Here is a 13432-nt window from a genome sequence, read left to right as displayed (position 1 = left end):
TAGATGTGTATATGTCTGTACTATGTTTCATAACGAATCGTACTTCGCTATTGACCTATTAGTACTAAGGAAGTAATTATTACAGAGAAACGAGGAACAAAATATTCCCGAGGTATCTACTCGTACCGCGATATAACTAGGTGAACAGGTATATAGCTCTACGACCATTTATATAAGCCTCGAATGTGGAGTTCGGCTGACCTAGTTATAATAACATTGATTTCTTTACACAGAACAGCTGTGCGGTGACTTGTTTTCGCGACTCTACTATTATAAAGCTTGATTTTCTTAATCGAGAGAGGTATGTTTGCTAAGAGCGAATATAAAGCAAAACTGGTAATCTTAAATAAAGTAAGTACACTTATGTATAACTCCATCATAAGTTTATGGTTGATCAAAAAGTGACCTCCAACTTTTGTTTGTTTGTATTAGGTATTATTATTGTTTTATTTAGGTATACTTACTCGAAATTACGTAAGTAATTGAAACAAACATTCGATAATTATTTAGATTTAGGTACACATAATATGGGGGATATGTATTAGCGTTTTTACGCCAATATATTTTTATTTATTAATATAAAAACTTTATAGTATTTGTCTAATTTTTTTTTAAATAATTTCTACTGCATATTACGTGTACTACGGATAGAAATATCACTATGTTTGTAATAATTATCATCTTGCATTATCTAATTAAAAGAAAAACTTTCTTTGAATTAATTTGTGAAGAATGAGCAACAAGAAAAAACATTGATTCGTGCGCCATTGTAGCGGAGAAATATCCGACACGACCGCAAAGAGTTTAGGCGCAGGACCAACGGCTTTACGTGCTTTTCGAGGTACGGGAGTGTCCACACTTACTTAATACATAATGTTATTACATTTAATTGCTAGGAAGTCATTGTTACAAAGAGTTTGTCTATAAGTGAACCTCCTATTATAGAGCATAGGTGTCCAGAACGTTGCCAGCTGCCAAGTAGTGTCAAGTATAAGTAGTTACTGCCGAGAGATGGCGCTGAATGAAGTTTAATTTTAAGTTTTAGCGGAATGGACATTAAAGTTTTCGTCCTATGTTATAGTAACGATAGCGACCAATAGAGTGCGCTAAGCATTAATACATTTAACTAACTATCTTACAATTCCATCGAACTAAGGTCGTAGAAAATATAATAACTGTCAATTGTACCTATATGTATCAATTTTATTTTTAAAAGTTTAAAGTATATATAGGTAAGTCTATTGATGTTTATATTACAATTAGATTTAGCACCTCACAATAATTTATTGATACGAGTTGGCAAAAATTTAGACGAAGTAGGTATGCCAATAATTGAATGAAAAAAATTACTGAGTTTGAAACTGTAACCTTAAAGTAAAGTGCCATTAAATGGATAGTTTTCCCCGTTATGATATATATATGTGTATTACAAAAGATCGACAGGTGAGGCAAAGACAAAAAGCACGTAAAGCCGTTGGTCCTGCGTCTCACCGGATTATGAGAGCGAAGTATTAGATAATGCTGTGTCTGTGTTTGCGCTAACGTTTGTGCATTATAATACCTCCTACGCAGTTATAAAAATAAGCGCCGTTATAGCAAAATATCAATTAAATTATAATTATTTATTTGTGGTCGTCGTCGTAGTCGGTTGTGTTGATTGTGAGAAGTTGTTCCGTTCTCTATATAATAATACAGTGCTATAAATGTATAAGCACATAAAACATTTACAATTTTAAATTCTAAAATGCAAACTGGAATGCGGCTTGAGAAAAGGGTTACTATCGAGTGGTCGATTATTATTTGTTCACATGAAAATGTACATACATAAGCCGAGATGGCCTAGTGGTTAGGACGCGTGAATCTTAACCAATGATTGTGGGTTCAAATCTGAGCAAGCACTACTGAATTTTCATGTGCTTAATTTGTGTTTATAATTCGTCTCGTGCTAGACGGTGAAGGAAAACATCATGAGGAAACCTGCATGTGTCTAATTTCATTGAAATTCTGCCACATGCGAATTCTACCAATCCGCATTGGAGCAGCGTGGTGGAATAAGCTAAAAAAATTCTCCTAAAAAGGGAGAGGAGGCCTTAGCCCAGCAGTGGGACATTAACAAGCCGTTACTGTACTGTACTGAAAATGTACACTTTAAAGATGAGACAAGAATAGTTATCGTAAGAAAGTAAATATGTATAACTCGGAAATATTCCATAGTTGAGTTAGTATTTGTTGACTTACAAACAGGATATATATAACTTTAATTTTATTTAATTAACTCTTTTATAAAAACGGTAAAAAGTTAATTTGCTGAGTTTTTTGCCGGTTCTTCTCGGTGGGAGTTAATGTTCCGAACCGGCTTAGTGTTACGTTTAATTTAATACTGTAACATGGCGATTTAAAAGTGCCCGTATAGTCCGGCTTGAATAAAGGATTATTAAATTTGTTTATTGGCTTGTGATCTTGTGAATGGTTCCCCTTACAATATAGATAAGCAAGTTTGATTATATGGTCCTGATAGATTTCGGTTCCGGCGACCATGCCGTGGAGTACCGGCTTAGAATAGTACTCCCCCAATCTCATCCCGTGGGTGTCGTAAGAGGCGACTGAGGGACGGGGAAAAGGGGGGATGGGCAGCAGCGTCCCCCCTCCCATAAACATCTTACCCCCTACTGCGCTCGCCAACACGCCTGCCCAGCGCGGCGAGTATGGGCAAACCCCTCCCTAAATGGCAGATGCGCCCAAAAAAAGGCCCCCAGTTGCGCACCTTGGGAGAGGCCTATGTTCAGCAGTGGACAACGATTGGCTGTTGATTGATTGATTGATTGATTGACCAATCTCAACGGAGACGAGCCAACTGCGCAGCGTTATACTGTAATCTATTCCTTTGATATCATTATCTAATGGGACAGCATTAACACACGACCGACCGGCCGGAGAGAGTCCAAGCAGTCATTTATTTTTTGTGATAAACGAAAGTGACACTACGTGATAGATCTTTGTCTCTAAAAAGACTCGGAGCGTTTTAGTGTTTGAAGCTATCAAACAAACATTTAAATATTCTTTTTTTTCCATTTATTTTAAAGAGGGTTTTTTCTTTAAGACAATGCCGCCCTCATAGTGCTTACAGAATATTAAACTTTACACATTGTTTAATTACATCTATTCTTAATAAGATCATTCACTAGCTTGTACAAACTTTCGCTGGTTCTGATGTAGGGTCAGCGAGGACACTGTTACATGACCCCACCTCTCCGCAATAATTAATTAAACGTAAAAAAAATATTCTATCAGCTTCGTTTCGAGCACACTCCATTATTACATGATACGTGTCTTCTATGATATTACATATACTGCAATTAGGTGAGGGTGTTTTATCCATAAGGATACCAAAGTTATTTAATAATAATAATAATATCGTGGGACATTTTTCACACACGGCCATCTTATCCTAAATTAAGCTTGTACAGAGCTTGTACGATGGAAACCAGACAACTGATATACTACATATACTACTTTTCTTTTGTAAATGCATACTTATATAGATAATTACACCCAGACTCAAGACAAACAGACATGTTTATGCACACAAATGTCTGTCCTGGGTGGGAATCGAACCCACAACCTTCGGCGTGAAAGGCAAGTATCTACCAACCACGCCAACCGGCTCGTCAACATTTAATGGAATGTGTCCGGAATGAAGTCGAAGAACTGTAACAATTGACCAGGTCATATTGGCACCATCAAACCAAAGACTTTTCCATAGGCCAGGCTGCATTGTTCTGTACCAGACCCCCTTAGTATGCGATCGCTCATCAAAACACTCTCTCCAAAATTTGTACAATCTGGCTTTTAGCCAGATATAATAATTCCGAATAATATGGCAGGCAATGGTAGAAAATACCATTTCGTGCTGCATCTTTTGCTAGTATATCAAACTTTTCATTATTTTCTATGCCAATATGAGCAGGTATCTACTGTAACATTACTTTTTTATTTTGACGAGAGAAACTTAGAATAGATTTCAAGATGCTATAGGCTATCGGAGTTCCTCGAAAGGTCGAGGTAGACCGAGCCACATGCTGGAGAGCAGTTTTAGAATCTGATAGGATTACAAATCCATCACATTCTATAGAACTGATATATTTTTTTATAGAATAGGAAGGTGGACGAGCATATGGGCCACCTGATGGTAAGTGGTCACCAAACGCCCTTAGACATTGGCATTGTAAGAAATGTCAACCATCGCTTATAGCCAATGCGCCACCAACCTTGGCAACTAAGATTTTATGTCCCTTGTGCCTGTAATTACACTAGCTCACTCACCTTTCAAACCGGAACACAACAATATCAAGTATTGCTGTTTTGCGGTAGAATATCTGATGAGTGGGTGGTACCTACGCAGACGAACTTGCACAAAGCCCTACCACCAGTATGATAAAACCTCCACAATGCCTAATAGCTCTGCACACATTCCTGATATCTTAGTATCTACTCTATGTCGACGATGTATTAGCTTGGGGGTCATAAAAAGCAACACCAATATCAGAGTTATCTTTCGAAGCATCTGTAAACACTTGATAAAATGAAGAATATATTTCTGTAATTGCCCGTTCAGATAATAATTTTAAAACTGCTTTATTATAATTACTTTTACTGTTGTCAATTGTGGCTAAAGAGCATTTAATGTGAGAGGATAAATCCACATTGCTAACCCACGTGTCTAGACTGAACATTTCTAACTTATCGCTTTGGTGGATTCCGAAAGCGTTGTAATAAAATGTAATCATTGTGAATCGTAATAAGCAATGGTAGTTTCTTATTTCACCAGTAATTAGTACACACATTTTGAAACATATTAAATATTCATGTAAATAAATTATGCAATTTAATTCCTGAGTCAGAACAAACAGGTATTTAAATAAAACATCAATTATTTTAAACCAACTTTATTTTTAGCTAAAATATAATAATTCATACATCAAAGAAGATATCTAAGTATACAGTAATAATACCGCAAAAATACAAAATAATGAAAAAAAAACATTAATTATGTAATCATATAAAAGTAAAATAAGTAGCTACCTTATAATACATATTTGAAAAAAAAAATCAAAACTCCTGCATTTTGTGCTATTATTTTGAGTTGTGGCCAAAATTTAAAGTCAGATCTTAAAAACTATAAAAAAAAATGGGAAATGGTCATTGGACGGTTGTCGAGTAAAAAGCAAACTCAACGAAATAACCAATAGAAAACAAAATGGCGCGTTGCGTTTAGGATCTTGCAGAGATATAGTTGTAAAAATATTTAAATGGCACAAAAAATAATGTAAACTGCCATCGCAATATCTTATCGATCCCTAACCGCAACCCGCACTGACGTATAATCTGTTAGACGTCACGTCACCTCGAATGTATTTCTGACAAACGTTTACAATTGATTTCATGATTTTAAACCATTTTGCAATACACTAAGGTTCAAATTTATATAAATTTGTCAAAAATTACAAATCGTTAACAAAGCTACGATATTTGATATCTCACGGTACCGTGACCCACTAACAGACTACACCTAAAAATCAACGTGCGAATACACAAAAGTCCAACTCCGATAGAAAGAGATAGAACGAACAACACTCGACGTCAACTAGAGACGGATACACCAATGATTATGTTACAAAGATTGCTCAGTGGTCGTACAGACGTACATACAGTCGGACTCTATTCTAATATGGCAAACTATCCTGATATGCAAACCCCCGAGGGAGACGGAGCGATGCGGGCCCTCGCGTGCGACAGAGACGGACGACCCGGGCCGAAACGAAGGATGAAACTTATCTACTCTTACGCTAGCGGCTCCCCGCGACACTAACACGTAGCCACTTAGTACCTAACTGTTAGTAAAAATCCCTTAACGCATTCAAAATATATATATAATTATATGTAGTTATACAATATAGTTGCTGATCCTAACGACATCGTCGGTATAAGTAAGTGTATAGTTTATAGTACATCTATTTGTTTTCAAATAACTCTGTGCCTAATATACATTTAAGCCGATTCGTTCGAGAAGCTCGTAAAGGGTGAGAGTGGACATTCCGTTATCATAAAACATTAATCTACGAGTGAATCGTTTGTACCGTCACGTAAAATGCGCAGACCGTCGGTCCGCGTTGTACTAAATAAATGCGTTAAATGAACGATGGCCGTTGAAACGGCGTTCAGAATGAAACGATCGGGCGAAGCGTCTTATATTAGATATATAATACATAGTACTTTATCGCTTAACACTAAACTCATCTTACTCCATACGACATAACGACTACTGTTTGATACATAGGTACGGATAGAGTACCAGAGCCCAGCGACTCCGGAGAGTCTACGAAAGCAAGCGAGGGAATCGTATTTCGTTACGTATAAACTTGATATGATCAATTTTGAGACTTACTTATAAGTTATAATACACCCACGATCACGTCTACGATTGCAATGTGAACCTTGCGCCTCATTGATAGAGTTCACTTTCGTCGGGACAGATGTCGGTCAAAGTATGCGATTTAGATTAACTAATTTGTGCCTTTCCTTAATAAATTTAGATAAAACGTTCTGCGTTTAGAAAATTCTGTGTTCGATTTGTCTACAAAATCAATTCCATTATAAAAGAGTGCTAAGAAAGGTCTCGGCTACTCGGGCACGACCGCCGTCGAGCCCCGCGGCTGCGGGACGCTGCCATATTTCTCACAAGTATATTACATCGTCGGAAGCCGACCGTGCGGTCCGGTGCGGTCCGGTGCGGGCCGGGGTGTCCTCGGCGGCGGTCGGGGGCGAGAGCGAGCGAGAGCGTGCGCGGGCGAGAGGGAGAGGGGAGAGTGCGGTCGGCGGGCGCATTACATCGTGCTGTTGTCCCACTCCAGCTGGCTGATGTTCCTGTACTTGTGCTGCTTGCCCGCTACAACTGAAATGGACGCGAATATCACGCTCGTTAATGCGCAACGAGTAAGTTGGAAATAACAAAAATCGTCGTCGTCCGTACCTTCCTCGTCGTCGTCCGAGGAGTCGCCGTGCTCGGAGTCGGACTCGGAGCACGAGTCGCCGTCCGAGCTGTCGGCCGGCGCCGGGCCCGCCGCGCGCGCGCCGGCCGGCGAGTCCTCCATGGGGTTCACGGTGATGGTGAGCGCCGAGTCGTCCCACGCCATCTCGCCGTCGGGCGCGCGCGGGGAGCGCGGCGGGGCGCGGGGGCGGGACCGCGCGCGGGCCACGCCCAGCGCCGCCAGCACCAGCACGGCGCCCACGCACACGGCGCCCATCAGCACGGCCACGTTGCCTGCGGGCAGTCAGTCGTAGAGCGGGCGGGGCGGGGCGGCGCGGCGCGGGGCGGGGCGGGGCGGGCGGCACTCACCCGAGGCGCGGTCGCGCGGGCGCAGCTCGAGCAGGCGCGCGGCGGGCAGCTCGGCCGCGTGCGCCGAGCGCAGCGCGTGCGCGGCGAACGCGCGCGGCGCCTGCGCCGGGCCCGCCGGGGACTGCGGGGGGGTTACAGTCGATATCGTATCATATTAAAAGCGAGCATTCGTTGTCTCGGACTCCCGATCGAGTAGGACGGTTGTAAAAAACGCACCTTATCCCTCGCGACGTCCAGCTTGTCGGCCAGCCCGGAGGGTCGCTGCGCATGCGCATCTCCGGCCGCTCGCGGATGTACGACGGTCAACTGCGAATGAGGTCAAAATGGTCCAGAGCTTGGAGGAGTACGATTGGATGTATGCGATATCGTATTGTATAAATTTCAACTGAGTTGTCAACTTATGTGAAAAATTATGTTAAGAATTGTATCGGCGGGCGCTCTGATAGTCTAGCGTGTTATTTACGGTCTGCACGTATTCGTTGCTGGTGAATCGTCCGTTGAGCTCGGAGCAGGTCAGCTTGAAGACGCGGTTGAGATAGTAGGCGGGCTTCTTGTTGCTGTACTCGATCTCGCGGAGTATCTGAATGGGACGATTCATCTCATGATAATAATATTATCCCTACGATTTTCGAACATTTATTCATATATACATATATTAGATTTGAAATGTATTTTATTTTTTTAGTTCTGTATCATAGAAAATCAATTTCTTCTACTTTTTAATATATACTAAAATATGATATTCAGATAATATTATATAGATTATATAAGAATAAGCATATACATAAACCGATCACAGGCAAACTGTGATATATTTTAGTTGTGGAAGGAATCACTTCCCAGTGAGTCGGCCACATCCCCCACCTGCTGGTAGTTGTGCACGGAGTCGGCGCCGGTCAGGCTGACGCCGTCCCGCGTGAGCGCGGCGCGGATGTCGCCGACGGGGGGGGCGCCGGGGGGGGCGCCGCGCAGGGACAGCGACTCGTGGTCGGGGTTCAGCGCCGGGTACACCGACACCACGCATGAATCCAGCTTCTGGCTCTCCGCTTCTACGGGCACGAAATGAGTCATCATACTGACCGGTTGCGACTGCGGAGTCGTTCTCGATGGAGACTAGTAAACTAACTAACTAACTAGTAATCCGGGTTTCGAAATTCGGTCAAGATAATAATCGGTGAGGCCACAGCCAGGTTGTTAATACATACAAGTATTTGCATTTCTTTTTTTTAACGATAATTCAATAAATAAGGTCGTGTAATGTACCATTTCAGAGCGGTATTACATTACGTGTAATATGAGCAGACGTCGAAGTTGGAGCGAGTCGCATCCAACGTCCCACACATTGAATATTTTGGCACCGAAATCTCACCTCTAACGTCGTCTCCGGACCTGGCGAGGACCTGCACTCTCAGGTCCGGGAAGACGGGCAGGCCGGCTCTGAAGTGGGCGTAGTCGCGCGCGGCGTCCGCGCTACCGTTCAGCAGGATGGTAGGCGTCTGCGGGGCCAGCACCATGACGTAGGACTCGGCCGGGCGCGCCTCGATGACGCGGCCGTTGTCGCACGTGATGGTGGTGGCGAGGTGCACGTTGCGGCGGCCCGGCGTGGGGAAGGCGCGCGCGTCGCCGTAGGCCACGCGGCGCAGCAGCGTCTCCAGCTCGGCGGCGCCGTCGCCCTCCACGGCCACGGCGCGCAGGAACACGCCGGGCGCCAGCGACAGCCCCTCGCGGCAGCGCGCCGCGCAGCGCAGCGCGCCGCCCGCCTGCACGCCGCCCGCCCGCACGCCCAGCCCCGCCAGCCAGCCGCGCAGGTGGTGCTTCATGTCGCTCTCCGTGCCTGCGCCGACGGTGCACCGTTACGTGTGTCGTCCACGCACGTGTGTGTACGGGCACACGTGGCGCGCAGCGTGTCCTACCTTGCCAGCAGGCCCCCACGACCAGGGTGGTGTTGACGCCGTGCGCGGGGTGCAGCGGCCAGTCGTCGATCACCTCCGGGCCCTTGCCGTCCGGTGAGCGGTAGGGCTCGCCGTCCACGAACAGTTCCACGTTCGGGAAGCGCACGTTCACGGCGTAGTGGTGCCACTCGTTGTCGCATACCTTGAGACGCACAGTCCCGACGCTTGTATTATTTACTCAATAAAACGTAGCAGTACGACTGATTTAAAGATAACATGTTGATCTAATTAATATATTCGGTGGTTGTAACAACTCTTTAGTTATTAATTGCTTTGAAATCTTCAATAGGCATGATGACTGATTTTGAAATAACCTTTTATAAGGTAGGTACGCGTCTACTATTACTGAAAATAATTTTATTTCAGTAATAAACTAACCGTGAACGCAAATAACTGCATTCATTTACCTATTTTGAATTTCGCTCGAAAACACCAGCGGGTGTCATGGCACCTGCACGTGACGTCACGCCTCAGTAAACGACAGTAAATGTTGTATTATGTCTATACTCAACGAAGAAAGGCAGAAAATATTGCGTATTTCCTAAGGTTAAAAATGAATTCCAAGTGGTTTGCGATCCCTCTGTGTAAAAATACATTCGAATGCCAACCAGATCGAAGAACAATCTACAGAAGCAGAACGACCATATACCTGTATATGGTCGTTCTGCTTCTGAAGATTGTTCTGGAATATGACTTAATTACCATCAATATTTAAGGAGGATACTCGGTACATGATTCTCATTCGAATTATGTAAAAAATAGGTACTTAATCTTTGACCAAATTTACATAATTTTAAATTTAAATAAATGAAGTGTGGACACAAGCCGGCGGCGTGTGCGGCGCGGTGTTGTACTGTGCCGCTCGCCACCCGCAACACCTGCCCCGCGGCCAATTAGTCAGGTGAGCGCCGCCGTAAAGTTCGTACGTCTGTTTTCCCGCACGCGCGCCTAGCGATCGATCTTACGCGAATATCTAATCTGTCGTGTGTGACCTGTATCTCAGTGGACTGTGTGGAATCTACTTCACAAAGAAGGGCTACACCCGTATCATTTTCGACATGTACAAGAACTCAGTGCCAACGATTACGAGCCACGAATAAAGTTAGTGTAGTTATGTAAATAGGTAGCTTCATGATTGACAATCGTTGTAAATAAGTATGATTCCATTTTTAAATACGCCAGAAATACCAAGATAGGTAAACAGTTCATATTAATTTTTGTCCCGAGATCATATAATTTACCTAGTCAACAAAATTTGTTGCTTAAACGAGTGAACCGCAACAGCCTGTGAATGTCCCACTGCTGGGCTAAAGGCCTCCTCTCCTCTTTTTAAGGAGAAGGTTTGGGGCTTATTCCACCACGCTGCTCCAATGCGGATAGGTAGAATACACATGTGGCAGTATTTCAGTGAAATTAGATACATGCAGGTTTCCTCTCGATGTTTTCCTTCACCGTAAAGCACGAGATGAATTATAATCACAAATTAAGCACATGAAAATTCAGTGGTGCTTGCCCGGGTTTGAACCCACGATCATCGGTTAAGATTCACGCGTTCTTACCACTGGGCCATCTCGGCTTTACGAGTAAACGAGTGAAATGTCTTGGTATTTTTGCCTGTCCGAAGCCAGAATTAAAGTAAGAAGGGGGATTAGATCATGCTTGTTTATCAAAGGTAGCCTGCTACCCTGTTAACACGTGACGGCGTTTGGACGTAGGTATACTACCGCGTGATAATTAAATGTACCTACCTACATACCTGTTTTGTGTCGACAGCGCAGCTAGGGTGTCCACACAATGCGTAATTAATTACATAATTGTTGGTTAACTTTACTTAGAAGTTTATCAATATTTATGTTATATGTTTTTTTTTGTCATATATGATAGTCAAATATTACGTCCTTAAATATTGATAGTAATTCACCAGTCACCTGTATAAGTAAGTAAGTATGAGTAAGTACATTTTGAAGAAATTGCAAGCTGAGGCAGAGATTCATAAAGATTTATTATATATTTAGAATTATAGAAGTATTCGTAAATATGTAAATTCACAAATTCAGTACTTGTGGAGCTAAATGAAATATTGTCTTAAAAGTTCTTACCGGTAAAAATATTAGGGCTCTTCATATGCGAGTAATACTATATAGTGTATCGTAATTTTGGCGTACGTCACATGGTTGCTTTGCTTTAAAATAAATACGACAAATTTATTAAAATTTGTAACCTAAAAACATTTGTTGTCATGTGTCAATTGACTTTGACAGGTGCGACTATAATTATGTTTATACAACATTTGAAAAATACCGCTAAATTTGACGTCTCGTCATAATGCAAATTTTTATGCATTATGCATTTTCGAGCTAATTTTAATTTATCATCTTTGAGATGCTCTTTGACCTTTGTCTAAGACTTCACTTCCCTTCCATTCATCATTGGGTCATTGGGTCGTAATGGTGACCTAAATTAGTTTTTGCAGTTTTTGTAGCTTTTATTTTTTTGTAAACTCATAATATTGTTTAAAAGTGCTGTTTTCATGAACAATATTCCACATTTTGGTTAAATTACTTATAATCCATATTGGATTGTTTAAATAACCGTGGATTTGATATTATCCTGGTCAATCTCATGGGAATAAAATTCGAATTGGATTCTTATAAAACCTACTCTTGGAAGATTTATTTCTTTTTGTCTTCATGATATTCTTGGGAAAGACTTCAAGGAGGTTTAAACTTTAATTAAGTAACTTAAAGAACTGGACTATGGTATGTAATTTCTACATATTATTTTCGCCGTTGTAGTGGAACCGCGTGTGATATATATATAGACTGTAATTTGATATTTTATTAGGAAAAGTTGGGATTCAAAGGATTCAAAAAAAATATTGACATATTGTAACTTTGTATTTGGTTTGGAAAGTTTTGCTTTGATATTATTTATATTTATAACATAAATTTTGCATTCATTTAAATTACTACTTATTGTTTTGTTAAACTTATTTTGTAAAATTTTACTTTGACATTTGTTAAGTATTTAAAAAAAGTTATTAGATGTAACTTAATTATATTAGCTTTAATCGGATATAATCATCCTGGCGCCCGAGCATTTTGCATTTTGGAATTAATAATTTAGAAAATACATTTACTATCTATTTGGTAAATCTATATTGTAATAATGTGGGTACTTTTTCTGACTTCCGGAGCACTATTCTTTAGAGGTTTGTTTAATTTCTATTTTTCCATTCTCTTTAGAACTTTAAATTTAACTTAACAATTTTACAACCCTACCCTACACCTATATAAAAAAAATATAATATTACAATAGCTAACAGAAAAAAACCTTTGATAACACTAAAGATACATCAAAATGTACTTACAAGGAAGTTTTCACATTTCGAAATTCAGATGAGCAAAAGTCTTCATTTGTCGAAAGAAACTCTCCTAACATCAACAAATCCTGGGCTTGTTCCATCATTGATAGATCTTGGATGTTTTATTTTCTTCACAAAAACGCGAATAATCAACGACTAAACTAATTAAATGATGCAAAATAATTTTGAAACGCGTAAACACAACAACTGTTCAAGAGAAACGGTTATAGATACAGAGGCGTGACGTCATTCGCTCTGATTGGTGTTTCAAATAAAATGGCCGATTGCAGTATTTTATACTTTTATTGTATTAAAAATCTTATTAATCTTAATGTGTATATTAAAATGGGATCATTTTTTAGAATCCTTTTAAAATAGTTTCTTCTCTAAAATCATTTATTTTTAAATTCTTTAATATTGTCATCATGCCTATTATTATAAAGTTAATATACTAAATTTTAATTTTTTGATATAACTCAGAAGTATTAAATTCATTATATAACTTTTCTTTCGCGGTTATAAAAAAGATAAACATTTTTTTAAATAAGGTAAGTTCATGTCTCCACTGTTGACCGTTAAGGAGTTTCATTGTCTGGAGCCAATCATGGTGGGGAATGATTACCATGAAAAACACATTATTATCAAGACTGAACCAACGTGTAATTTTTAACTTCGTAGAATAAAGGAAGTAATTCCAATTCAGCTTAGAAGATTTAATCC

The 13432-nt window shown here is 40.8% G+C and overlaps 1 protein-coding gene across 1 annotated transcript in view; it reads right to left on the bottom strand.

Annotated features, from left to right (window-relative positions):
• Positions 1-4930: 4930 nt before the first annotated feature.
• Positions 4931-13432, bottom strand: part of LOC126777848 (calsyntenin-1) — a 185610-nt gene continuing 177108 nt past the window's right edge. The window contains exons 10-17 of the mRNA XM_050501079.1: positions 9310-9490; positions 8766-9230; positions 8261-8445; positions 7860-7976; positions 7613-7702; positions 7397-7517; positions 7031-7321; positions 4931-6952 (exon numbers count right to left, since the gene is read on the bottom strand). Of these exons, the coding sequence (XP_050357036.1) occupies positions 6885-6952; positions 7031-7321; positions 7397-7517; positions 7613-7702; positions 7860-7976; positions 8261-8445; positions 8766-9230; positions 9310-9490 (1518 nt within the window). The 3' untranslated portion in view covers positions 4931-6884. The remainder of the gene's footprint in view (positions 6953-7030; positions 7322-7396; positions 7518-7612; positions 7703-7859; positions 7977-8260; positions 8446-8765; positions 9231-9309; positions 9491-13432) is intronic.

This window comes from Nymphalis io, chromosome 24 (genome assembly GCF_905147045.1).
Source record: "Nymphalis io chromosome 24, ilAglIoxx1.1, whole genome shotgun sequence".
Lineage (NCBI taxonomy): Eukaryota > Metazoa > Arthropoda > Insecta > Lepidoptera > Nymphalidae > Nymphalis > Nymphalis io.
Note: the sequence above shows the minus strand (reverse complement) of the source record. Positions and strands in the feature narration are given on the sequence as shown.